We start from the raw sequence: 26,389 nt of genomic DNA, 5'->3' as shown, positions 1-26,389 counted from the left end.
TCGGCGGTCTGAATTGACAGCTCTGCCTGTTTTTGCCATGAGAAAATGAGCTATCATGGAACAGACAACATTGGCGCATGCAAGGGCATGGCTGACACACAGAGCGCTGGGTATTACTGGAAAACTATAGCAATGCTTTCCGTGATTCGACGCTCACACTAGCAATTGCTGCAGGCTATTTGCCGTCGACGATCAGTTCTCGGGATTTCCGCAGTGTATACCTAAATAGTATGCTAGACGCAAGGCCCAATTAACCTGGCCTATATCAGATTAAAATAACCATTAATCAAACTCCGCCAAAGTCACAGGACACCCAGTGGGGAGGTATTAGGCTTGAGACATTTGCATCCCATACCTCTGTACGGAGTTTCGTACGGCTCTGTATCTAATGAGCACTGCTGAAAGTAAAGCCAAGCTTCTGGAAAAAGCCAATCCGGAAATGAAGGAATCAGCACAGGACTGGATCTAGATTACTCCGAATCTCATGGCAATATCGAACTCGGAGATAGGCTAAACTTCCGGACAGCTTTGATGCTGAGTGGATCTCGAATTTATTTTATCCTATTCACTTTCGGGCACAGACCTAGATTAGCCGGAAGTCGTCTTAACTTTGAGTCTTGAGTCTTTGGCCGATTTGAGCGTCGCCAAATAGTAATATAGGAGGAACCACTGGTCTGTCCTTCATCAAATACGCCTAATGACAAGGACCATATGCTGGTGAGCCATTTCAATAACAGCTGCAATTGTAGACTTGCAGTAGCCACTCGCGTGCTAGTTGTAACGCCTTCGTTAGCTGTCTAAACCATTATGGGATATTGCTATGCTGGTTGCTAGTGCCAAGTGTAAGACATCGGCTTATAATAATCCCTGTATGCTGCAAACTACCCTGTCAGCCCGTACCTTGGCGGTATTGAGTGTCACTCAAATATCAAGATCAGCACCCATGGGCGGGGTGATGGCGCTCAATCCTGATAGTCCCAGAGCGCACAGACATTGCAGTAGCAACTGCATGCCCAACACTAAGGGTCGTTGCCAGACGTCAATTCACAGTTAGCACTACAAAATACGGATGGCATTCTTGTAGATCATGGCATCAGAGGCTTGGTTGTCCACAACTTGGACAACCATTATCCTGAGTTCGTCCCTTGGAATGGCTTATCTGAGTAATCCAGTGTTGGCATAGTCGAGTGGCATCTTCCTAGAAAGAATGCTGAAAATGCAGAAAAGACGCTGCAGACATCAGACCTGGTGAACCAACTATAGCCCGTAATTCTGTGAAAGATATTCAATGCAGAGGACTAAGGATTGGTCAGGATTATCCTCAAAAAGCCTAAGCCCTTTATTCTATGTCATGGTATCTCAATGGATTCAATGTGCCTCTTTGGAATGTCAGCAAAAGGTTGAACTTGTCAAGGACGGAGAAGACGCAGACAAAGTGGCCATACCATTATTTTCAATAGATCTTTCAAACACAGTCATGCAAGGTATCATAGTATCATAGCCGTCACCCCATATTTATACATCATCTATTTCCCCCGTAAGCCCTTAGGATCCATGATCCAGACCATCAACTCTCATTGCCGGGCTCGAATTTCGTTGATAGCGAGCTGCACTCCTTCAATTACCACACCCCACTCAATCTCGTGGACCTTCTGCTCAAAGGCGTGTAAATCCTCGTCAACGCCCTTGACAAAGGGAATCTCGCGGACGAGAATCGGCTTGCCCATGTCAACCTCTGATATCACATTATGAATCATGACACCCGTTTTATCGATCTTGCCCTCCAGCCAGGCAGCATGCGCACGCTCAATCGCATTCTGACGGAAACAAAGTCAGCCAGACCGAAAACAGGAAAGAAGGAAAGTAAAGGCAACCCACAGCTCCATTAAAAGCCCCCGGCAAAGCAGGATGAAGATTGATAATCTTCAACTGCTTAGCCTCTAGTGGCTCTAGGAATTTCGGCGAGAGCACATGCATGAATCCCAAACAAGCGACCAGGTCCGGCGAGTCCGCGAGCACCAGCCGAGCCAGTTCGGCGTCGTACTCCTCCCGTGCTGCTTGTACGCCCTCCGGTGTCGCAGGATGCTGCTTTTTGTATTTCACAAGGTTATGGTACTGAGTCGGAATGTCTGCCCGCTTTGCCCGTTCGAGTCCGTATGCGTCCTTGCGATTGGAAATAACTCGCACAATTTTGGCAGGAATTTGACCTTCGTTGACCTTATCGATTACCGCCTGTAAATTCGAGCCATTGCCGGAAATGAGGACAGTAAGACGGATCGGAGTCTCCATCTCGTTTGAGTCAGGAGGATATATCTGTGTTTGAAGGATGCAGCGGGGAATCTAGAGCCGACAGAATGGGTTATTCTTCCACGGCACTAATCAATAAGACTGCTGAACCTAGATTTAAAGGATGGAAAGACGAATTGACGAGTCAACAGGCGCAAAACATCCGTGATCGATCTTGAAGCCAAAGATTCCTACTTCCGACCTTTTCTTTTGCTGATAAGGAGAGCGGGGTCCAAATGATCGTGGGCTGACTCAGCGGGAATGCGGGGCAGTAGCAACTCGCTTTTGTGCCTGAGGCCGTATGATTGCAGCTGATATTGCGCCTAACTGCAGCTACAATAAGATACTGTACTTGATATTCGGGCTTCTGCAGCGAGAATCACAATGACCATTGCATCAATATCTGAAAGCAGAGCCTGAAGGGGGAATAATGCATCGACGCTCTGACCGAACGGAAGATAGACAACAAAAGGAATATGTAACGAAAGGTATGAAGACTTCCATCATGCCAAGTGACAAAAGCCCATTGCCCGTCTAAATTCTAGTAAAACACAATAGGAATTGATCAGAGCATCAAGAGCCAGCCAATCGATAAACAGTGCGATGGGGGGTAGTCGTGAGAGATATCAAAAAGAAAGGCTAAAAGGAATAAGATTTCACGTCCAGCCGTCAAACTATAAGCCACACGCCTTATGCCAACTCTGGAGTAATTCGGATGTCGAAAGAAGTCGAGAAACCCAAAGTCCAACGAAGGAGAACATGAAGACGAGTCATTGACTTTAATTTGCGTACGCATAGGTCTGAGCAAAACCAGCGAGACAGGCTTAAGCAGCCGGTGCATTTTGTGTGTTAGGCACTGGTGTGTTGTTCGTCGTCTCGTTCACACCCTGGCCTCTACATAGAGGGCAAGAATTCCGACCCGTGGTCAACCACTATGTTGCAAATAGTTAGCCTAAGCACTTCCATAATAAAGGCACGCGCACACGGGCGACAAACCTGATCAATGCAATCACGGTGAAAGACGTGCTTGCACTTTGTTAATTGCCTGAGCTCATCTGCGGCTTCGTAGTCACTGAGACAAATCAGACAACGTTCGCCATCGGGGATTTGGATCGCGCCAGCGCCATCCAAAGCCTCTGCGACGAGCGATCCTGCAAGCTCCACAAGTCGATATAGTCCTCCAGCAAGATTGATGTCGTCTTGGGTGGCAACGGGTGGCTTCGCGGGTCCAAGAAGCGACGAAAGCAGAATCATGTCTTCGTAGGTGGGATTCTATAAATTGTATTAGCTTTGAGTCTCGGGACATGCCAAGAAAACAACTTACATCAGTAAAGAGACTAGGTGTTGCAAAAGCAGGATGGTTCTCAGAAAGGTTGGTTCCCACGACATAAATCAGCCAGCTTCTGCCCGCAGGAGGGGGGTTGTCAGGTTCCACGACACCATTGCGTCGAACAGCGCCAGAGCCTAGCTCACGATGACGGGCATACTCAGAATCACTGCGGCGCCGTTGATGTGACGGCTGGAACGGGATCCTGTCTGCAGTGGATTCAGGCGCAGGCTCAACTGATGGTTGCATCAACGGATGCTCATCAACTTGAGGCAAGGGGTTTGAAGGCAATGCCGAGGCAGAGGACAGTCTCCGATTGGGTGTTGATGCACCTGAAGATACCGCAGATAAGCCTGGCTCAGCAGGTGTCGATGGAGGGGGATGGGGACCCGGAGGACTCTCCGAGAGAGTCGAAGGGAGTGACGGGAACGGAACGCGAGTTCCAGCGTCAGAAAACCTTCGCGCGCCTCGAAGGCCCTGGGGTGAGGTTTCAATGTTCGTCGACAAAGGGCTAGGGGTACCGAGTTGTTGTCGATTAGGTACGAATCGTGACCGATTATCAGCAAGAGGAACTGCGGGACCGTTGTCCAGACCTCGTGGCGGATTTCCTGGTGCTAGGAATGGTAGCCGCAATAATGCGTCCAAGCCTGGCGCAGCATTCGACTGTTGATCGCCAAACGGCCCACTGCCTGTGGGAACAGATCGGACGCCCACAACTACCAAGGTGACGGTGCGGCCCTCGTTATCCCCGGCGGGATTGTCAACGTCCATGCCATCGCCACGACTACCGGCAGAATCCGGTTCCGTAGTTGAGTGATTTGAGGAAGCCGCAGGAGTTGGATTGTCTGAGTTGGCAAACCTGAAAACCCGTAGAAAGTTAACAGGCTGGGGAGGGCTGTTCTCTCCTGAAGCACTTCCGGTGTCACTCGAGGCGGTTTGTGCTGATGTGGCATGCTGTAGACTTTGGATGAAGTTTTCGAGCGACCCTTCTAGGCCATCATTGCCCAAAGACTGGATGTTGGGCAGTACTGGGCCCGCCGCGCCAGAGAGCTGGGCAGCAATCGCAGCCGCAGCCAATTGCAGAACCCGTGAAAGAGGAGTGTGCTCATCACGCCGAAGAACTCTGGAGGGTCTTGCACGTAAAGGTCCCGGTAATTGACGTGAAGCCGAAGTGTTCTGAGTGGACTGTGAGAAGAGTGGCGGCATTGGCAGACGATTGCCACCCGCTGCAGGTTCCACAGAATCAAGTTCATGCGCGTGATCAAAATCCATGCTAGTGTCCATGGCACTCAGTGGTGGCAGACGAATGTCGGGATGGTCGCCCAGACCCTCCCGGAAATGTGGGTGTTCTGTCATCTCAGGATCTGCGGTGGACGGATGGCCAAACATCTGCGTGATGGGCGCCGATAATGAATTTCGAACGCGGTTCAGTCGGGCACTGCGACGCCACGATCCTCTGGCGGTTTGTGGGGCTTGCTCTGATGATGTGTTCAAGTATGCCGAACTGGTGGGCGTATCAGGAGTCAAGGACGGATCAGTTCGTGGAATAAAATAGGGTACTCTGATCAATCGCCGCCTGGGGATGCTTCTCGAGCTGAGCGACGTGAAAGGACTAAAGCGACTGCTGCTATGAGACTCCGATCTCGGGACTGATCTTGCTACAACTCCATGTCTGTGAGCCTGTCCCTCTGCCGGAGTCTCCTCTTCACTATTAAGAAGGCCACGAATAACTGAGTTCGGTAGTATCCTGGAACCTAATCTCGACATTGTAGACTGACGTCGAGCGGCCATTCGCGCAAGTATCGCAGAGCGATACTCTTGCTGATCCGGTTCGTGCCGAGAACCATCTTCCTCGTGTATACTCTCCATCCTTGTCAACTGAGGTTGCTCAGCAGTTGGAGTATCTGTCGCCTGCCATGTCGCGACCTCTGTATTGCCTTGAGCTGAATGAGAAGTATGGTAGATGCCGCCATTCGGTTCTGCTCCTGACGGGAGCGCGGTGTCCTCGGCCTGATCAGAGTTCGGCCTGTGATTCATGTCTTCATTGAGATTCAGTCGATCACGGTCGGTGCGGAGGAAGGTGGGCTGATCTGAGGGAGTCGTGTGGCGTTGATTCCTTTGTGTAGAAGAGGACTGTCCCATAGTCACGAAGATGTGAGAATGGGAAGTGGCGATGATTGTTTATAAACTGTAGATGGCCATGGAAGGACGGATGACTAAAGAACCCAACATTAGTCAGATGGATAACAGCAGCGACATGCAATCGAACTATGAACACCTGAAGCATACAAAAAGGACGAGCTGATCAAATCACAGATGAAGGCCACAAAGAAAATATAGCAATCCAGAAATATTCGACAACTCGAAGAAGTGGTTCGAGAGTACCTTGGAAGATCTAAGAGAACTGACCTTTAAGCCATACCATACAACATTTGCAAGCACGAGATCCTTGTAATAAGAGGTTTCTGGAGGTCTCAGGAAGCTTTGTTGTCACCACCTAAAGGGGTATTGCCAGAGGACAGTTTCTCCGACGTGTCAGCAGTCCAAGGGTGCAGCCCGCCAGAGGTCGGACACCAAAGGGAGCGACGATCGAAGAGAACAATGAGCGTATCAGTAGCAGAACTGAAGAGCGACTTAGCAAGAATCGAACTAGTGAAGCTGAGCGACGAGACTGTACGGAGTATTATTTATGCTCGTACTGTTGAATACTGTTGAATACTGTTGCTGATGGTGATGACGATGATGGCGGGACGCCGACCATAGACAGGAATCAGAAGATGATAGGCAGTCGACCTCTTTACGGAGTAGTCTTTGGACTCTTTAAGCTATGAGCCAGAGTCCAGACACTAACTACTCTCGTCCCAATTTGAGTTGGTCGCTGTCTAGTAAAGTAGTAGTTAGTAGTGATCGTTGTTGATCTCGTTGTTCGTCATCCAACAGTCCAAGCCTCCAACAGTCCAGCGCTTGGGTGTGGTTTCGGCGGGATTCCAATTTGGCCGATTATTAGTCAAGTCAGCTTGCAGCAGGTGATTCGCCTGTTCCCATTTAGGCCTTGTGGGGCCTTAGGCTCACAACTCACCAGCCAGTACTCCACGGTGAAGGATTCAAGATAGGTACGTCTCTAGTCTACCGCGTCATGAATTTCTAGAAAACAGTCACCTGCAAAGATGGTTCTATTTTGAATGGGTGTTATTATTGTTGAAGCAAAGTATAATACAAGCATAATGATTCACTGCTATTTTCAGGATCATTGCTTTAGTGTGCTTGATGTCTTGAAGCTTCAACTGCTCCAGTTGGAGGATAATATGTCCTCCGCCTGAGAAGACGGCTTTTGATCTGAGCAGAAAAAAAAAACGTTACCAGAAGGGGAAAAAAATCACGACTTTCTTGAACTCATACAGGGTCCATCTCCCGTGATTTACCTCTGGTTACTGCTATTTCGGAGTTCGGCATTTGTTATGGCGTTCGTTCCCTCGGCATCTGCGTTCTCTTTGCCTCTTCCATCATGGCAGCAACCTGCCAGCGTGCGGGTAGCTCGCTATGAGGCCAGAAAGCGCAAGAAGCATTCTGATGACTGGGGCGACGACAATGGAGATGGCGAAGGGGAAACGACGGATGCTGCGTCGGAAATAGCGCCCTCTGCTCCGTCGCTAACATTGTCTCCTGAAGAAGCCCATCAATATCGCGTTGCCGGCCTTTCATTCGATCAAGAATTACCTGGAGGTCTCTTCCCTCATGCCCCTGCTAAGAGCGAGTCTACCAAGAAAGAGAATCGTGGCCATATCTTGAAAAGTCTCTCTTCCTTGTCTCCTCCAATATATCCTCCACAATCCAGTGCCTATCAGGGCAATCTTCGACTGCAACACCTGGCAGTCATCACTTCCATTCTGCACCGCTGTCTTCTGCAAGGTGACTACATGCGTGCCGGAAGAGCCTGGGGGTTGATACTCCGCGAAGAATTTGCCGGTTCTCCCATCGATGTTCGCACTGACGGCAGATGGGGCATTGGCGCTGAGATCCTGCTTCGACGTGGCCGCCAGGTAGCAGAGAACGCATCAGGGGTTCAGCTGAATGGTGACGAACACGAAAGCGGAGGAGGGCATGTCTCAAGGCCGTACTTTACACGGAAGGGATTTGAAGATGCCAAGCACTATTACGAGAGGCTTATTATCCAACACCCATACCGCAAGTCCGCTCCCGACGCTATCAGTTCCTTGCATTTTTACCCGGCAATGTTCGGTCTGTGGATATACGTTGTCCAAGAGGAGAGTAATTTAGCCAGAGAAGATATCTACAGTCGCCATGAAGACTCGCCCGGAGAATTTTCGGAAGATGAAGAATTAGGGCAAGGGTTCGACGGCGAATCCGGATCTAAGCACAGAAAGCATCAGCTTATTACGGGCGTACGAGCGCGTGAACTCGAAGAAGCACAGCAAATTGCGGCGAGGATGGATGAGATACTTGTCTCTCCCCCGTACTCGGATTCTCCTGAGCTGTTGGAGCTCAGGGGTATGGTATCACTTTGGATTGGAGATCTCTTTGTGTCATGTGTCCCACGCCAAGAGGACGAGGAATATGATATTGACGATCGCAGTTCTGTGAAAGAGGATGCCGACCATCTGCATGACTCTATTCAAGCCAGACGTGAGCGACGACTTGCAATGGAAAAAAGACAGTCGGAAATTCTCAAATCCAGAGAATTCCTTGAAAAAGCAAGGCAACGTGGCAGAAGTGTTGCCTCCACATTGGAGCACTTTCACATTGATGACAATGCTTCGATGGCTTCATCTGGTATGGGGTTCTAGAAGATCTCAACTTTGCGCTTGGTTCATGAATGGGAATGTGTTGTATGTAAATAGCTTAACAATCACAGATAAACCTCATAAACACGTAACTTGAAACTAACCTTATCTTCCTCTCTGCTGCAATCCAGCTGCTTATCGCCACGTGACTTCGTGAGTATCAGTCCGGCGCGCCGTGGAAATAACGCGTTTGGAATCTGCTCTTGGGCAGCCAGAATTTGAATATTGACGCTGAGATTGACAATCTCACCGCTTTGTAGGCAGTGACCGGCATATTCCATATCAATCTACTGCGGTGAACATTCAGCGAGCTTAAGATTGAATGTCTGCCTTCCGAAGCCTTTGATCCAAGTAACCATGGGGGTGGGAGACTATATCCATTCCAAGGAGGCTGGTCCACCTCGTCAATCCAAGGCTGATGCACCGAATCAGTCCCGGCAGCTCTTAGCGCAACAGGCGAGAGTCGAAGTTCCCCAAACTCAACTTGTTGCTCCCGTGCCTGTGGGGATGAATGGAAGAGCACAATTGGATGCTTATGGGGGAGTGACATTTCCAGAGGCGTCGCAGGCAGCGCATGAAAGTGGCGTGCACCGGGACATGTTTGACACGGACGTTGAGGGGATCGATGAGTCGACTGTTGCTGGAACAAGCGTGGTTGATGTTGAAGAAATTCAACGACCGCAACAGCAGCAACATCACTTGCCGCCAGTGCAGAGTGTGCTGTACCAGGAGCCAGAAGGGAAGATTCTGCATCAATTCCGTCACGGACGTCGTCCATATTCGTCGAACTGGTATGAGAACTTGGGAGACAAGGCCATCAAAACTGCGGGCTTCGAATCAGCTGATGCCGATGCCGACGATGATACCAGCCAAATGACGTCCGTCGCGGGCGACGATAAAACTGAAGATAATAACGACTGGTACATGTCCCATGGACACCGTCATGCGGAGGAACCTCTAAGCAAACGTCTAGAAGGCTTCTGGAGTGCCAGTAAACGAAAACATACTAAGCCCGGCCACCAGAGTCAGGGGGAATTGGCAAAGTTCTCTACTACGTTTTCATCAGCAAACGCAGGCAGGAGAATTGTCCTCCCTCGCAGTATGACAGCAACTCCGAGGACGCGTTTCAGCCCGCCAAAGCCGTCCCTCCTCGACAAGCTGGACATCTCTCCAACTCGGCGCACCACCGGCCCAAGAGCACAACCTCAGAGAAAAGACAGCATTACCAGATTCCACTCCCATGGAGCGGATGGAGACCCAGAGCTATTCGCAAATGATCATGGAAAGGGCGACAGCGAACCATCCTTAACTGCGTTCGACATTACCCATTTCGACGATCTCGACGACGACGAGACGATCCGCGATCCTTTCTCTAGACGTGCTTCGGTCAAGCGCATAAGCTCAGATACGACCCAGACGAAGAAGCGAAGCCTAGAAGCAGACTATCCTCCTGAAATTTTGTCCAAGAAGACTCTTGAAGAACTCCAGGCTGAGCCGTTTGATTTCGATCCCGCCACTGCACGAGCCACCGCTACCTTGAACCCATCGCAGGATCCATCTGGATCAACAGAAGAAGACAGAGTCTCTTTCCTCATGAAACTATCTAAAGAGGATCGCCAAACATACCTTTCGAATTTAAGTATCGATGAATGGGAAGACTGCGGCGATCAGTTGCTTGACGAATTCTCCAAGCTACTTTCAGAAATGAAGGAACTGCGCCGCGCTCGACGGAGGACGGCTGCTATGTTCGAAGCGGAAATAAAGAGAAGAAATGATGCTGTTAAGGAGGAAAATTCGGATTTAGAAAAAAAGCTGAATGAAATGAAGACGGGCGGTGCAGAGGTGCTACGTGGTCGTACCCCATGAAGCACAATCGTCACAGGTCAGTGCAGCAACACTATCGACCCTGGTGGTTGAACAGAACTTCGTAATGAGGCCGGCTGCTACTACTTTTATTTCTCTTTATTCTACCTAGTTCGACGTCTCTGAGAAGTGCCATGTTAAGCTGCTGCAAGCAGCAATGAAGATGTCATGCTGAAGATCGCGCCGTGTGTTTCCCATCATCTTACGAAATCTGCTCGAGACAGAATCCTGTTTAGGAGGCATATGTTAATAGCATCATTATACCCTTGTGCAATTGAAATATTGACTGATGAATATGTTTTCTTTTCCTATCAGCACTTCAAATTGCATCGAAATTGCACTCGCTAACTCCCGATAATGCTACCATCCTTGAAACGATTCTAGAGCTTATGTTTCCACCACCTGAAAATGGACGCCATCTGCAATCTATCATATAGTGTCATGAACGCCGGAGATCAAACAAGAAACAAACAATGCGAGAAAGACATAGGAATGCGGGAAGTGGTAAAGAAATAGGCATGAGTTAACTCGCGTCCGAAGCCTGTCTGAATAACGCTGCTGCAAGACGTTTGTAGTCTTCAAGCAACACGGATACATCGCCTATTGCCAGGTCGTTGGCATGTTGGGTTTGGAGAAATCTCTCAATAGGCGGATCGATCTTAGACGGGTTACCGCTGATATTTCTGGGGACTTCCCGAGAAGAAGGTGAAGCCTTGGTCTTCTCTGAAGGAGAAAGAGTGGGGAAACTTCCTGCCGAGTCCGGCGTGCTGCGCCCGAAGTTCCGTATCATCCCTGGAATATGATTAAGCGGATTGATGCTGTTTCCGAAGTTTCTCATTGACTCTAGAGGGGTGGCAGGCAAAGGGTTGGCTTGAGAGGCAACTGACGAAGGCTCATCCTTTAGCGAACCTGCGGTGGCAGCGGCCACTTTCGAGCTGGCCTGCGTCCTCACACTGTCCGTGCTACGATCACGGGGGGTCCTGTGTCCACTGACTAGACCCATGAAGGTATCTTCCGCCTTTGAGCTTAGTCGCCGCAGCGGAGGTCGATCCGGAGTCGCTAACGAATCTCCCACTGCAATATCCCGAGAGACACCCTTATCAAGGGAAGGGGGAGAAGTGACCAGACGACGAGCTTCTGCTAACGTCTTCGGCAAGATTGGACTTCCACCGTCTTTGGTGGATAGTTGGCTGGATTGCAACTCCTTGAGACGGCCGAACAGAAAGTTGAAGCTGCTGTCCAGCGATGCGCTAATATTCTTCAGCCCTTGATCAGCAGTGTTGCGAACAGCATCGTTGGCAGCACCAAGTACTTTTGACGGAGGTTGGAACAAGTTCAAACGAGGTTGTTGACTTGCCGCGGGTGGCTGTTGCTTAAGTAGTCTCTCGGCAGCATCTTCCTTGACATCTGATTTGGAGATCTCCGGAGAAGCGGTCGCTTTTGTAACGGTAGACACGGGGGCCTTGCTAATTCGTTGAGAGGTGTCAGGGCTGTCAGAAGTAACTGCCGTCTCATTGTTCAGCTGAACTTTTCCTTCCTGCGCTTCGTCCGCTCGTAGCTCCGATAGTTCTACATTTTCCAGGAAGCTGATTGCAGCTTCAAGATTGGTTAAGCAGTAAGCCGTCTCACCATCGATTTTGTTTGACGATCGGAACCGTTGTATGAAGAGAAGATTACTAATGATGTTGATACCTTCTGGCGGGCAAGTGATAAGCGTATAGATCAAGGTGGGTAGGATCTCATCAGCCGAGGAAGACGAAGGAAGAAGTTTTGTCAATGCATCAACGATAGCCTTGTGTGCGCCAGCCAGATGCTGAAGCTTCCCCAAAGGATATTTCGCTTCATTCATTCTTGCCAGACATTCACGGGCAACGGAGAGGCACTGATCCGCCTCTTTCTGATCCTCTTCGTTGATAGTGGCCATGTCGATGTCAATCCCGAGGTCCTTCAGATTTATCCCAACCAAGAGTAACGCTGCTGTTTTTGAACGCAACTTCTCATCCCGAACTTCATCCAATGTGCTCTTATGCCTCCAGATTTTGTCATAGACGCATTCACAAGCTCTTCGCTCGATAGCTTCTTCCAGAGCTGCCCCTTTAGAGGCGAGCGACTTTCGAGCCTTTCGCCGTTCAGCAACCTCTGATGCTGTCAACATCTGCCGGCTGGACGGAACATTGCCTGAATCTCTGTTTGTTGATTTAGACTGGCCGAACCCCCGAGAAGCACGGGGTGGGGGAGGGTTAGGAGAAGGATCACGGTTTATTCGAGACGCCAGGGCTGATATATGAGTAGCAATGTGCGATTCAGCCCGTACGTAAAAGTCTTGAAAGCGCTGAGATATCTTCTCGATGGTCGGCGGAGAGGAGTGTACCTTGGCGCCCAACGAGTTAACGAACCTAGAAGAAAGATATGTTAATGCTTGAGCAAGTTGTAAATGGAGTAGTCTGACCTACCGGTCAGTTAGGCTCATTAGTTCAATTGGTAGCTCTTCGTGTTGATCCTGCAGGCCCCGAGACAGAACAGAGACCTCTTCGCCCTGTTGCCCATCATCTCCTGCTTCCGATTCCGAGGAACCCCTCTTCTCAAACAAGTCCGGACCATTATCTTGCTCATCGTCCTCTACTGACAAAGGAAGGGGGAGCGCGGCCGAGTCCACCAACTCTGGAATTGCTACTGATTGAACAGTCTTCGCCCTGGTGCGGGCAAAGGAGCTCAATTCCGGGTTGGCCATTCGCGGAAATGATCGAGCAGTATGGAGACGAGGCTTCGCAGCGTCATTGACCGAAGAATGCGACGACATGGCTCTTCAAAGCATGCACCCTGCGCTTTTTATTATTGAAAGCTATTCCCTCGCAGTCCAGCTGATCCGGGCAATACCTGCGTCTCCGTGACAAAATGGGTCAGCGGGTAATCAGGACAGATTTCGAGATACAGCAGAAGAACAAATCGAAGAACTGAGATGAGGAACAAAACAGCAAACAACTGAAGGTATCAACCAGTACCAACAGACATATTAAACAGCCAGTAAAACTCTCAACAGTGACAGAGATGTAGTAGAGTATATGTAGCTTAGAGAGGTAGATGATTACCGCTTTGGGAGAGTCCCCACAACTGGTGTCACGCGTTTCTAGTCTATCACGTGCGCTATCATCTGGCTATCTCCGGGCTGCGTCACTGCCCCCAGCGATAAGTCATCGCCGCTGATAGGCATCTGTACGACGGTGATTGCTTCTTCGAGTCATCCCCAAGATTCCCTTGAATATCGATTTCCATCATGAAAAGCAGCCGGAAAAGGACTAAACGACACGTTCTGCAAGATATGAGTATATCGGGTCTTCTCTTATCTGTTGCCCTGCTTCCGAGCGTCGTCTCCGCTCACGATCATGTATACTTCGACCCTTCATCGTCCGGTTCACCCTTCCTTGGCCCCCAGATCCCTCTAACAGGCCCTCCAGCCCTTACGGGTACTCATGAGTTTGTAAGGTTTATACGTCGATGTCTTTAGATGCAAAAAACTGATTGTTCTGATTCAATAGACGCTTCGCCACATATACCAGCGAGGTACTCATGACCAACCAGATCTTCACAGGAGGCTCGATATCAAGCCACACACACGCCTTTGGGCTGTTTCAGACGATGGCCTTGAGAAGGAACTCGTCACATTTGATACTCCCCTCGTTGCTTCATCAAGCCCTCTTACCATCCAGCGGCTTGCGGACCGCCGGCTGTCAGTCATTGAAGGATACCTGGCGGCTGCGAGGTCAAGCGGGGAGGCGGTCGCACTGTCGCCGTCAGAGTGGGTGATGGATACATTGGCTGGTCCAAATGTCACAGATAAAGAAAGCGTTCTCACATTTGCAAAGATGACGGCCAACGACTATATCGAGGAACCTGGCACCGAGGACTGGCACTATATTCACGGCCGTTTCAACTATTCGTCAAGCTTTGGGTGGCAGTCGGACGGATTGAGGGGCCATATATATGCAGATAAAACGAACAGCACTATCGTCATATCCTTGAAAGGAACTACCCCGGCCCTGTTCGATGGTGCCGGCACAACCACGAACGATAAGATCAACGATAATCTGTTCTTCAGCTGTTGCTGTGGGCAGGGAGGCTCGTACCTCTGGCGACAGGTCTGTGACTGCCAGCAATCAGCTTTTACAGCCAACTTGACTTGCATCGTTGAGGCCATGAACGACGAAAATAGATATTACAGGGCCGCCATCGACCTTTACTCGAATGTGACAGACATGTATCCAGACGCAAATGTCTGGTTGACAGGCCATTCTCTGGGTGGTGCGATGTCCAGTCTCCTTGGCCTTACATTTGGACTACCTGTCGTCACGTTCGAGGCTGTCCCTGAAGCCCTGCCTGCGGCTCGCTTGGGTCTACCGAGTCCGCCGGGTCACGATCCCAGACTTCCTCAGTCGCGACAATACACTGGAGCTTACCATTTTGGACACACGGCCGACCCAGTATATATGGGAACGTGCAACGGAGTCGGTTCTATTTGCACATGGGGTGGGTATGCGATGGAGTCCGCCTGCCATACCGGCCAAATGTGCGTTTATGATACCGTTGAAGATAAGGGATGGCGTGTTGCACTTTCAACCCACCGTATCAAAGCCGTGATTTCCGACGTCCTCGAGGTATATGAAGACCTCCCTCCTTGCGCACCCGAGGAGGAGTGCTATGATTGCGAGTTGTGGAAGTTTTTCAAAAGCAATGGGTCTGAAAGCACGACGACTTCGACTACTACCACTACCACCGCTCCTACCACAACCCGGACGTCGACATGCCAGACACCCGGCTGGTGGGGCTGTTTAGACGAAAGCACGACCACTACGACCACCACTTCTACGACTACCACCACGACTACGTCGACGTCAACATGTAAAACTCCCGGGTGGTTCGGCTGCAAAGATCCGACTACAACGACAGAGGCAACTCCCGTCCCACCTGTCACTACCACCATACCCACGCCAACTACATATCCAACTTCATCTACCTCCACATGCGAAGATCCTGGATGGTTCGGTTGTCGCGATCCCACCAGCACGACTGCGTCCATCACATCGTCACCTGCCACAACATCCACCTGCGATGACCCGGGTTTCTTCTGGGGTTGCTATGACGAGTCCACAACGGCAACTCATCCTATCACCTCCGGGCCTAGCGCGCCATACTCGACTCCGTCCCCTACGAACAAACACACATGTACTTCCAGTATTTTCTTCGGTTTGATTTGTGTTGGGTCGACCGGCACCGAACTACGCTAGACTTCACCCTGCCATCAACGCTCAATAAGGGTGTGGTTGTGAATCATTTCATCCTACCACCATTTGCATAAACCTCGTGATGACCATATACGAGCGACTGATTTTGGCTTGATTCTTTGGTTCTCTTTTGGCGCTGGTGTCATGAAGGCGTTCTGCGTTAGTGATTCGCCTGATTCTTTGTTTTTTGGGACTGGTCAAGCTTACTGGTTACGTTGATCATCTTGCCGTTTTTTTTTTTTTTTTTTTTTTTTTTTTTTCTCTCAGAAACCATCCTCTCGTTGTTGGGAAATTGAAATTTAGATACCGACTCGTTATTGGGATACACTTGGGTTAATTTATCAGCAGATGTGGGTTTCACTATGATTTTTGAATAGAGTCCATATGAAGTTATTCCTTCCCATTTTCTCTAAACCCGATGGAGCTGCCAGAAGACACGGCATAGATTCGAATACAACTGTAAAACAGCTATCTACCAGTTGTACTTGGTGGTTGCTACTAATTTGAGGCACGCAATGAAACAGGCGATGTGTCAGTCTTGATTCCAAATCTATGCGCTCTTTTCGGTCTGACAACAAAATGGTATGTTTAACGTTATACCGGATGGGTGATGGTAGTACCTTGTAAACACGCTCGTGTGGTGGTCAGCAAGGAACCTACCTTGACCGGGCCGGCAAAAGTACAAGGTGAGTGAATAAAGCCGAATCGACTTCGAGTACAAAGACCAGCTACTGACAGCGTCCAGACTACCCGAGGTATTACGCGATAAATAGGAACATACACGAGGCGGCTATCCAGTATGCTAACATCTCGGTCGAGCGATTCCGTACTTGAAGCCCAGCAAGAGGGCTTGGGTTGAGATTATATCAGCCAAATACGCCAGAAGGTCGCGCCCAGGCCCTGGTGAGAGAGCGATTGGTTGAAAACGCCCTCGAGACCCTTGAAATTGACTTTCTTTGCCATGTGGCGTCGCTATCAAACGCCGTGGTTGGTAAGGCAGGGATAGAGGCCATAATGACTTTCGGGAATGTAATCCATCGGCTTTGACAACGATCTAATCCCAGTCAGATGTTGGAGAGGCCGATTGAGCCAAGCGAGGTTAAGTTCGGCATGAGCTAGACGTTGGATTTCAGCCTTCCAGGTCAGCTCCAGACAGCTCTCGATATGTAGATGTAGATCGATTTGATGGAGAGTTTGTGGGGTGCATTAGCATATCCCTTACATGTGGTTTTCCCCAGAAATTGGAGGAGACGATCCGTCGTCTGCAGATGTTGAATGTGGTTTGATATTCAGCGGCCATACAAAAGTCACTACGGATTCCGGTTTCCGATGCTCAGAAACCGATAGGCCTCTTTTTCTACGTTCTGAAGCGCGTTTCTTGGGAATTTTTGGTGCTGGCCATTCACATGACGCGCCGAAGAAAGCATATTCGCAATCTCGAGCCCTGATTCGGTCGTTGATGCATTGGAAAGGCGCTCGTGGTGATCCTGAAGGCGCATTCCTGACCTCCGCAGATCGACTGTCAGAATGCGGGACACGTCGAGTGACTAGATCATTTCCCCACGCTAGGTCTGTGGAGTCTGGGGTTAGAAATAATCCAATTTATGGTTTCAGATTCTAGACAGAAGATGAGAATCTAAAAGACCTCATTGTCACTGTCCTGGGTGACTGATGCGATGTGCGGTGATGGCACTCGGTCGGGAGAAGGGGCGGGATAGCGACAATAAAGACCACCGCAAATTCTGCGCCTATAGAAAAGCGACATGGAAGAAACAAGCTTAGAGCCCTAAGCCATTCTCGAAGCCAGAAGCCTCCAGCCCAGCAGCCATAGCTAATGCAATCCTATTCTCGTAGAAGCTTCGAGCGAATCCCATCACCACGCTCACCTACACTAACCGTCTAAGGTAGTAGCCGCTCCAGAAACAAAAATTCAAACTCTTCTTCTTCCCTCTCCGTTCCCCGCAAAGAAAAAGCCTCGTGTCATGACCCGGCCAATATCCATTGATCCAATCCTTTGGCCTGAAATTCTATTTGCTTCTAGTCCTAACTGAGAGAAAACAACAGAAGATCCCGGACCTTTTTCTCTCTTGCTCCAGACTCTAGAGAGGTACTAGCTACTAATCACAAGATCACGATTCTACCCTCCATACCCTCAAACCGGTTCCTGAGCTTGAAGGTGGGGGTCCTCCTGTCCTTCTCCCCCGAGGCCTTAAATTCAGCGATCGTCCCTGGTTTTTCTCGCTTCTCTATTCTTCATTTCCACTACATGTTACCTTGACACGGAACATTTCATTCTCTGGTCAGTCTAGACCGTGTGGTCCCATTGTACAAATCATTCACAACTCCCTTCTACACCCCTCGGTTCGGCTGAAGGCCGTCAATTGCACTTGCATGATGGCTTCCGAAAAGGCGCAGGATGCCATTGGGCCAGCGGGGGAGTACGATCCTCGCCGTGATTCCACAGGGTCTGCGGCCAAGGTCATTCACAATGCCAGAGCGGCGACGGAGAAGGAACATCGCATGTCGCTCTGGCAAGGCATCAAGACCTACCCCAAAGCCGTTGGGTGGAGCTTGCTGATCTCTACCTGTATTGCCATGGAGGGCTACGATATCAGTCTTGTCAACAATTTCTATGCCTTCCCGCAGTTCAATCGCAAGTACGGTGAGCTGACCGCAGACGGGTCGTACCAAGTGCCGGCTCGGGTAAGTTCTCCGCCCACCTACCCCCTTTCTGCCCTATGTGTGCTGAGATGTCGTGGTATAGTGGCAAGCAGGCCTTAGCAACGGTGCCGCAGTTGGAGAGATCATCGGTCTCTTCCTCAATGGTTGGGCTTCAGAACGTTTCGGATACCGCTATACTCTCATTACCTGTCTCATCTTGATCACCGCTTTCACCGCCATCTTTTTCACGGCTCCGAACGTTCAAGCTCTACTTGCGGCCGAAATCCTCGCTGGTGTTCCGTGGGGTGTATTCCAGACTCTCACAATCACGTATGCCTCGGAAGTGTGTCCCGTGGCTTTGCGTGGCTACCTGACCACCTACGTCAACTTTTGCTGGGGACTTGGACAATTGATTGGTATAGGAGTGATCAGATCAATGATCGATCGTAACGATGAGTGGGCGTACCGTATTCCCTATGGCCTGCAGTGGATGTGGCCTGCGCCGTTGCTTCTTGGCATCCTCCTGGCCCCGGAATCGCCATGGTGGCTTGTGCGCAAGGGCAGGACGCAGGAGGCTAAGAAGGCCTTGTTGCGGTTGACCACTGTGCAGGAAGACTTCAATGCTGATGAGACCATTGCCATGATGGTTCATACGACTGCGCTGGAAGAGAAGATCACCAAGGGCGCCAGCTACCTCGACTGTTTTAAGGGCACTGACCTGCGCCGAACGGAGATTGTCTGCATGGTATGGGCTATGCAGAACTTGAGCGGCAACTCCTTCTCGAATTACTCTACCTACTTCCTCGAACAGGCCGGCTTGGACGCGTCCAAGGCTTATTCTTTCGCCATGGGCCAGTACGGCATCAACATGGCGGGAGTCTTCGGCGCATGGTTTCTCATGACACTGGGCGTTGGACGCAGAACGCTGTACCTGTGCGGTCTCTGCGGTCTCTGCGTCATGCTCCTTGTCATGGGCTTCCTCGGTCTGGTACCAGAGGCACACCGAGACCAGGCATCTCTCGCCACAGGCTCTATGATGATTTGCTGGGCGCTGGTCTACCAGCTGACAGTGGGAACGGTGGCGTACTCGCTCGTTGCCGAGCTCTCCACCCGCCGCCTGCAGATCAAGACCGTTGTCCTCGGCCGCAACCTGTACAACGTCGTGGGTATCATCTGCGGTGTCTTCACGCCGTACATGCTGAATCCCGGAGCTTGGGACTGGGGCAACTACACCGGCTTCTTCTGGGGAGGAATCTGCTTCCTCTGCATCATCTACACCTACTTCCGTGTCCCTGAGCCCAGAGGTCGGTCGTTCGCCGAGCTCGACCTTTTGTTCGAGCGTAAGGTCAGCGCAAGGAAGTTCTCCAGTACGCAGGTCGATGTCTTCGATGAGACCGTGGAGAGCCAGGTGGTGAGCGACTACCATGCCCAACAGATGGCCGGGCTCGGTGTGACCCCAACCGTAACGCTTGCTGTATGATTGATGAATTGAGTTGCCTCGGCCCTTTTGGAGATATGACCCGGCTGAGATCCGGGCATGATGTACTGTACATAATCTTATTCACGCAATACAATTGACGCTTCTAATGCCACGTGCTGGGCCATGTTATATATAACGTCAAAGCGGACATGCTCTTCCTGCCTTAATAGCCAGTAAATAGGAATATTATTGCAGATCTTCCTCCCCCAATAATCTTGCTGAATGTCTAGGTCCTTGTATATGTAGTTTCTACTCATGAGACCACTCAGGCTTCTTCTTCTCAGCAAACGCAGTCATTCCTATCCATAGTCAGTCTAAGCAACTTCGCCCAGCAACGCACTCGCAAAAAAAAGAAACTTACCAATCTTCTGATCCTTGCTTCCAAACAAGCCATGGAATAGCCGCCTCTCATACTCCACGCCCTCCCTGAGCGAAAGCTCCTGGCTCTTATTCACCACCTCCTTGGCAGCCAGCACACTCACCCGACTATATCCCGCAATTGTCTCCGCAGTCTTAAGCGCCTCAGCCAGTAGCTCCTCGTGCCCACCCTCAACAGCCTTGGCCGCAACACCCCACTGCTCCGCCTCCTTGCCGCTGAAGTTCTTCCCCGTCAGGATCAGCTCCATCGCCTTGCTCTTGCCGACGGCGTGGGTGAGACGCTGCGAGCCGCCCGCGCCGGGGATCACACCCAGCTTGATCTCGGGCTGCCCGAAGGTGGCGCTGGCGGTGCAGTAGATGATGTCGCACATAAGGGCGAGCTCGCAGCCGCCGCCGAGGGCGTAGCCGGAGACGGCGGCGATGACGGGCTTGCGGACGGAGTTGGCGAGGTGCGACCAGGGGGCGATGAAGTTGTTGGTGTAGGCGCTTGAGAAGGTCAGTGGGGCCATTTCCTTGATGTCGGCGCCGGCTGGAGGGCATTAGCATGTTGTAGTGGTTAGAAGAATACTGCATACTCACCGGCAAAGGCCTTTTCGCTGCCTGTGATGACGACGGCCCCGATATCTTTATCTTCCTCGTATTTGGATAGCGCATCGTTGAGTTCCTTGAAGAGCGGGCTGGAGAGGGCGTTGAGTGCCTTGGGGCGGTTGAGGGTGACTGCGGAGTGTCAGACGTTCGTCAATGGACCAACTAGCTCGAATATGGCCGGGGAAAGGACATACTCAGTCCAACACCAGGCTTAGGAGTCGACGTGAGGATGTATTCGTACATCGGGGAAGCGGATGAGTAGGGTCTGGCAACACGGCTAAGGTAGGATGTAAGAGGGATAGCGGTCCTGCACGAGACCAGGCGGGAACATTGCCGAGAGAACATGGTGAAGGGATGTGATGAAGGTAGGATTAGGTAATGTCACGTATTGGAGGAGGTTGGAGTAAGCTGTAGATTAATTGATGCGCAGTTTAACAGTACTTAAGTGCCAGCTCCTTGATACTACTCCTGTCCGTACTTATGATGCTACACCCCGGTTATCTCCCCGCAATCGCCGAAGGGAACCGTTGCTCCGAGGCAATGCGGAGCACGTGAATTGGTCCTGATCATGTAAGCTGAATCTAACCTTTCTAATACTAGCGTAAGCTCGGTCCTCTCCCCTGAGGCGCAGCAGCTGTCGATGTGGCTGGTTCTGCCGAAACAGGTTAGTGTCCGACCACGCCGCCCAAGCTGAGCAGTGGACACTTTTTCTCTGCAGACGGACAGACTGCAAGACGGAGAGAGCGAGAGAGATAGCAACTTTGTTCCGCCCCTCCAGCTTCGTCGGTGTTGGTGGAAATATCCTTTTGTTTCTTGCCTCACAGAACGTCTTGCTTGATCTGCAAGTATCCCCTCGCATTGGTGGTAGCCCTCGACTTTTCTTAATTCTTTTCTTCTTTCCCTTATCCTGTCGCTATGGATGTCCCCGAGCCAGAACAGACGCCGTTCACGGCCGTGACAGCGCAGACCTCCAAGCTTGCGCGGGTAAGTCAACTACATTCACCATGGATCGGCCTCCAAATATCAATTCATCTTGTCCGTTAAAAAGCTTCCGGCTGATGACTCCGATGACAGCAATACCAAACGTCTCTCGATGCTCTGACACCGTACACAACCTACCGGTGGATCGGCACTGTCGTTCTCCTCCTTATCTTTTTCCTGAGGATCGTCCTCGCTCAGGGATGGTACATCGGTACGCGACTGTCCCCGTCGTCTTTCCAATTTTTTTTCTCAAATGCAACTACTAACATCCTACCAATGCTCACAGTCGCCTACACCCTCGGCATCTACCTCCTGAACCTCTTCCTGCTCTTCCTTCAACCCAAATTCGACCCCTCCCTCACCCAAGACGAAGGCCTCGAGGACGGTGACGCCTCCGCCAGCCTCCCCACCAAGCAGGACGATGAGTTCCGCCCCTTCATCCGCCGCCTGCCCGAGTTCAAGTTCTGGCACTCCGCTACCCGGGCCATCGCCATCGGCTTCGTCTGCTCGTGGTTCTCCGTCTTCGATATCCCGGTCTTCTGGCCCGTCCTCGTGGTCTACTGGATCATCCTCTTCGTGTTGACGAGTAAGTTCACTTGCATTGTAAGGTAGCCTCGTGCGCTTGTGCTCACGAGATTGTGTGAAATAGTGCGCCGACAGATCCAGCATATGATCAGGTATCGCTACGTGCCTTTCTCCTTCGGAAAGACCAGATACGGCCGCTCATAAGAGTCGCGAACCCCATGGGGCCGGGGGTTGTGTATACTGCTGCTGCGGAGTGCATGCAGCATCTGCTCCTAGGCCGTCCTGCGAAGCGGATACACTTTTGATCCTTGGGGACAGCGAGTTGGGACACGCGAGGAAAGACGAAATACCAATCTTGATGTTGATTGATGATGACCCCTGTGTGATCTGAATTAATGAGCCGACTCTTTTTTGTTTATTATTGTACAGAGCTTCCAAGCCCGCAATGCTCGAATCTTGTCACTTTCTTCCTATTCCTTTTCACTATACTCATTGTATTGATTAGACAGTTGTGTATCTTCTACGTACCATCGAAACTATTCTGAAATAGACGATCAAATCTGATGACAAGACCTCACGTACAGATGAAATTAACATTAGGAAGCTGGTACGATGCGGAAAATGAATTGGCCCGGCCAATATAGCTTTTGTATAAACACTAAGTAGCCACTCTAGCAACGCAAATGGATATATAACACCGATTGATCATGAACATCATCCCTCGCCAGCCATTGAGAAAAACGTGACGAATCCAACATGCTATTCATCTCATTGAAATCTAATGGAAAGTAAAAGAAAAAAGGAAACGCATCACTCATATCTCAAGGTGCTCCACGCTGTGGGATCGCTTGCTGCTACCGTCAGCCAAAGACAAGGCCGATATCGTCCGGCCGGGAGTTGGGCGTTCCAGTTCCTTGATCTTTGTACAGATCCACGTCGACGCATACATGTTCACACTATCGTATGTCAGCGATTTGCATTGATACTCAGGGAATATGCGAACTTACCGATCGATACAGGCGCCGGGGAAGCGGGCGCCGACACGACGGGCTGTGAACCCATTCTCTTCGAATTGCTTGATATACCAGGGCTCGATACTGGCAGAGCGAAGGAGAATGCGGCCGTCCATTTTCAGGGCGTGGTTGAGTTTCTGGGCTTGGATTGATGCTTCTGTGCCTTCGGGATCGAACCAGTCCATTGAATCCATGATCTGGAAAATGGGTTAGATCGGTCGTCTGGGGAAATCATACAGGGGGCTGCTTACCACAGCGATTGTCAGGCTTCGGGGCGTGATCCGCTTGATCACTTCGTTGATCTCATCTGTGTGAATACGTAGGCCGTCAAATGCACCGGGCGAAGAGAGCTTCACATGTGCCTTAGGAGACAAGTATGTGGGGTGGCATCTGGGATACAGTTAGATCGGTTCACTCGGAATGATCGGTAGGCAAATTTACCTTCTCGAAAACTGTCCTTGGAGACACAGGAAATAAAAGTAGTTGTCGTTGCTGATCATAGTTTCGTTGATGACGGGATCCAGTGTGTCGACGACATATTGCCAGATCGACCGGCCACTGATATCCTTGCCTTGGTTCATGTCCTTGGTTAGACCCAGTCTCTTGAAGTAGTCGTCAACGATCATGTTCCGCTGGTTTCGAGGCACGCCCGCGGCCTTCCACGCGAACCATTCGGTGCTGACAACCGCCCAATGAAGGGGCTTGCTCATGAGTACGGCGCGAATCTTTGGCCAGATCTCACGCTGCTCAGCAAGAGTCTGCGCCTCGCAGAGCTTCTTCACCTGACCTTCAAGACCAAACACCTTGAACAGGTACCGGACCATCTTGATGGCGTGACGCGAGCCGCCGGTCTCGTAAAGGCCCTTGCCATATTTTGAAGTAAAGATGTGAGTGTGCTCAAGCCAGTACTGGAATGCCTGGCTGGAGAGGTGAGGACTGAGACGAGAAATGAGGAGCTCCCGGAATTCGGTGTGCTTTCCCTCGCCAAAGATTTTCCAGACATCTCGATGACCAAGAGCCATGAAACTAGCAACCTTGAGTTCCAGCAAATGGTTCTGGTTAGGGTTCAGGTCGACGGCATGTACCCTCCGTGGACTCTTCTGGAGGTAATCCAAGATATTGTCTCCTGCGCTGGTAATAGCCAAGATAACATCATCCCGCTTGATGTCCAGGAGGCGGTGATCAACGCGAGGATCTTCCCAGTTGAACGCATAAATGTACTCGTTCTTGAACTGCGTGTGCTTGGGCAGCAGATCATTGTAGAAGATGCGGCAGTGATGGTTCTGGTAGAAGGATGAGGGAAGAGGGAGGTTCGCGCTCATATTGATAACGGCGGACTCGTAGGCTTTGGAACGAACCTCTTGAGCGCTCCTCTCCATTGCTTTCTCCATCTCCTTGGTGTGATTGGCGGGAGAAAGGTAAGGCGATTCAGTAAAGGAGGCGTCCAACTTTTCGATTGTCTCCTGACCGGAGAGATTTGATGTAAGATCCTTGTGACGTCCAACGAAGATGTAGTAAGGAATGCCGCCGAGAAGATAATTACGCTCACTGGCTGAGATGACGGTTCCAAAGCGGTATTCCAGATAATCTCTGCGAGCTGCTTCCAGACTGACACGGTCCGCATCGAACCAGGCGCGCCAGAAGGCACGACCCAACCAGTTAACGTGACGATTGAAAGCACCACCAATGTAGTTGCGGGCAGAAACGTCCACGATACTTTGGACTATTCCAATGAATTAGTCTCCGTCAAATCAGAAGGCTGTACGCTGCTTACCATAAAAGTCACAGACACCAAGGATACCAGACGCCCTCAAGAGATCGGTCAGGGAGTCGACGACACTGTAGTAGTCTGTATTCAATGAGCACGACGGCCTCAATACTTGCTATTTCAAACACTAACCAGGAATCATGGACAGACTGTAGCTCATGGTGATAAGGTCTGCGCCTGCAGTTGATGGGGCTGGGGCACGGGGGTCGACTTTCTCTTGGGGAAGACGGAAAGAGCGTGCATCTTGGCAAACGACGGTGACGTTCTTCCAGCCTAGGCGCTCGAATCGCTGACGGGCAACCTCGCAAAGGGAGGGAGAAAGGTCGACAAGGTAGACGTGCGAGAAGAATTCGGTAACGGGCAGGAAAGCGGCCATGGCCTCAATGTTGTAGCTACCTTACGGTTAGGCCTCGAAGCAAAGACGACGACTCGATTTGACACTTACCCAGTGCCTCCGCCAATCTAAGCAACGAGTGTCAGTGTTTGCGAACAGTAAGCAATACCGAGGTGCCTTACATCAACCCAAATTGCCTTTCCAGCCTGCAGCTCTTTGTTCTCAACTTTGTACTTCAATTGCGCGGCAACAAGCCCCAACATATCCTCGCGGCCACAGAGAAGACGCTTGCGAGTGGCATCATATACACCAGCCTAGTAGGTATATCAGTAAGCGCTTCCAGATAAATCGCATTCAAAGCTCATACCTGCGTCTTGTAGAAGCTTTCTAGCGCATCTTGCTGGCCATTGAGACCTTTCTTGTGGGGTTTAAGGAACGATGCGTAAACGAATCTGAGGTAAGTGAAGATACCGCGATTGTAGTCAAACTTCTTGTGCTGGGATGCCAGCATGAGAACCACACCGACAAGTGCGCAAATTAAGAAGCCGGCACCTGCAATGTACGCGTGAATAGGCTCCATACGGCTCAGGAACGAACCAGCAGGGGTGCTGCTGAGAGAGCTCATGGCGAAAAAACAAAGAAGTGCTTAAGGTTTCAATCCCCTATGTGAGACTGAAAGGAACTGAAGTTGACTGAAAGCAACCTCAAGAAAGAAGGGCACTGGAGAGGAAGGGCGCGTTCTTGAATCAACAGCGCAACCATCATTTCGGGACAAGGGCAATTGAATGCATCATAAGGATGCCCCACCATGACCCCTCGGTCGTAAACGTTGGCTCCCAATATCGGAGCAGCATGGGTCGCCATATCCTATCAGGACCACACATGGTCCTGACTCCCGAGGGGAGAGATAAGATTCTAAGGTCCATCAGAGCAATGTGGCATCGCCAGTAGCGAGAAGGTTGTGGAAAGTGGTTCAATCTGGAGACTTGGGCCAGAAGATAGTCAAACGCGGCTCGATGGGGCAACTGATAGGCCGTAGCGTGCAGGTAGTCTTCAACATTCACAGGACGCTATTGGATGATTGTACGGGGGATCTGCTGGAGT

The 26,389-nt window shown here is 50.7% G+C and overlaps 10 protein-coding genes across 10 annotated transcripts; 5 read left to right on the top strand and 5 right to left on the bottom strand.

Annotated features, from left to right (window-relative positions):
* Positions 1 to 1,574: 1,574 nt before the first annotated feature.
* Positions 1,575 to 2,289, bottom strand: ALT_3980 (phosphoribosylglycinamide formyltransferase; the record flags this gene model as incomplete). The annotated part of the gene is made up of 2 exons (XM_089599664.1): positions 1,575 to 1,817; positions 1,879 to 2,289. The coding sequence occupies 2 exons, from the start codon at positions 2,287 to 2,289 to the stop codon at positions 1,575 to 1,577; spliced, it is 654 nt and encodes a 217-aa protein (XP_089456002.1).
* An 821-nt stretch (positions 2,290 to 3,110) lies between these two features.
* ALT_3979 (RING-H2 finger protein) lies at positions 3,111 to 5,755 on the bottom strand (the record flags this gene model as incomplete). Its single annotated transcript, XM_033564684.2, has 3 exons — positions 3,111 to 3,218; positions 3,283 to 3,558; positions 3,611 to 5,755. 3 exons carry the CDS (start codon positions 5,753 to 5,755, stop codon positions 3,111 to 3,113), a joined length of 2,529 nt encoding a protein of 842 aa, XP_033420575.1.
* A 1,316-nt stretch (positions 5,756 to 7,071) lies between these two features.
* On the top strand, positions 7,072 to 8,418 carry ALT_3978 (uncharacterized protein; the record flags this gene model as incomplete). The annotated part of the gene is made up of 1 exon (XM_033564683.1): positions 7,072 to 8,418. One exon carries the CDS (start codon positions 7,072 to 7,074, stop codon positions 8,416 to 8,418), a length of 1,347 nt encoding a protein of 448 aa, XP_033420574.1.
* A 354-nt stretch (positions 8,419 to 8,772) lies between these two features.
* ALT_3977 (uncharacterized protein) lies at positions 8,773 to 10,281 on the top strand (the record flags this gene model as incomplete). The annotated part of the gene is made up of 1 exon (XM_033564682.1): positions 8,773 to 10,281. One exon carries the CDS (start codon positions 8,773 to 8,775, stop codon positions 10,279 to 10,281), a length of 1,509 nt encoding a protein of 502 aa, XP_033420573.1.
* Positions 10,282 to 10,801: 520 nt separating this feature from the next.
* On the bottom strand, positions 10,802 to 13,078 carry ALT_3976 (VPS9 domain-containing protein; the record flags this gene model as incomplete). The annotated part of the gene is made up of 2 exons (XM_033564681.1): positions 10,802 to 12,674; positions 12,732 to 13,078. 2 exons carry the CDS (start codon positions 13,076 to 13,078, stop codon positions 10,802 to 10,804), a joined length of 2,220 nt encoding a protein of 739 aa, XP_033420572.1.
* Positions 13,079 to 13,552: 474 nt separating this feature from the next.
* Positions 13,553 to 15,560, top strand: atg15 (triglyceride lipase ATG15; the record flags this gene model as incomplete). The annotated part of the gene is made up of 2 exons (XM_033564680.1): positions 13,553 to 13,756; positions 13,815 to 15,560. 2 exons carry the CDS (start codon positions 13,553 to 13,555, stop codon positions 15,558 to 15,560), a joined length of 1,950 nt encoding a protein of 649 aa, XP_033420571.1.
* Positions 15,561 to 17,948: 2,388 nt separating this feature from the next.
* On the top strand, positions 17,949 to 19,698 carry ALT_3974 (putative MFS alpha-glucoside transporter; the record flags this gene model as incomplete). Its single annotated transcript, XM_089599663.1, has 2 exons — positions 17,949 to 18,260; positions 18,322 to 19,698. The coding sequence occupies 2 exons, from the start codon at positions 17,949 to 17,951 to the stop codon at positions 19,696 to 19,698; spliced, it is 1,689 nt and encodes a 562-aa protein (XP_089456001.1).
* Positions 19,699 to 19,947: 249 nt separating this feature from the next.
* Positions 19,948 to 21,009, bottom strand: echA (enoyl-CoA hydratase echA; the record flags this gene model as incomplete). Its single annotated transcript, XM_033564650.1, has 4 exons — positions 19,948 to 19,997; positions 20,060 to 20,605; positions 20,656 to 20,793; positions 20,859 to 21,009. The coding sequence occupies 4 exons, from the start codon at positions 21,007 to 21,009 to the stop codon at positions 19,948 to 19,950; spliced, it is 885 nt and encodes a 294-aa protein (XP_033420541.1).
* Positions 21,010 to 21,579: 570 nt separating this feature from the next.
* On the top strand, positions 21,580 to 22,374 carry ALT_3972 (Rer1 family protein; the record flags this gene model as incomplete). The annotated part of the gene is made up of 4 exons (XM_033564649.1): positions 21,580 to 21,648; positions 21,739 to 21,856; positions 21,932 to 22,231; positions 22,295 to 22,374. 4 exons carry the CDS (start codon positions 21,580 to 21,582, stop codon positions 22,372 to 22,374), a joined length of 567 nt encoding a protein of 188 aa, XP_033420540.1.
* Positions 22,375 to 22,984: 610 nt separating this feature from the next.
* On the bottom strand, positions 22,985 to 25,910 carry ALT_3971 (class I SAM-dependent methyltransferase; the record flags this gene model as incomplete). The annotated part of the gene is made up of 9 exons (XM_033564648.2): positions 22,985 to 23,126; positions 23,178 to 23,380; positions 23,435 to 23,573; positions 23,625 to 24,906; positions 24,958 to 25,032; positions 25,084 to 25,343; positions 25,397 to 25,413; positions 25,468 to 25,599; positions 25,653 to 25,910. 9 exons carry the CDS (start codon positions 25,908 to 25,910, stop codon positions 22,985 to 22,987), a joined length of 2,508 nt encoding a protein of 835 aa, XP_033420539.2.
* Between the last annotated feature and the right edge of the window lie 479 nt (positions 25,911 to 26,389).

The sequence above is a fragment of the Aspergillus lentulus genome, assembly GCF_001445615.1.
Source record: "Aspergillus lentulus DNA, contig: Alt08, strain: IFM 54703, whole genome shotgun sequence".
Classification (NCBI taxonomy): Eukaryota; Fungi; Ascomycota; class Eurotiomycetes; order Eurotiales; family Aspergillaceae; genus Aspergillus; species Aspergillus lentulus.
This window is presented reverse-complemented; position numbering and strand designations above follow the sequence as displayed.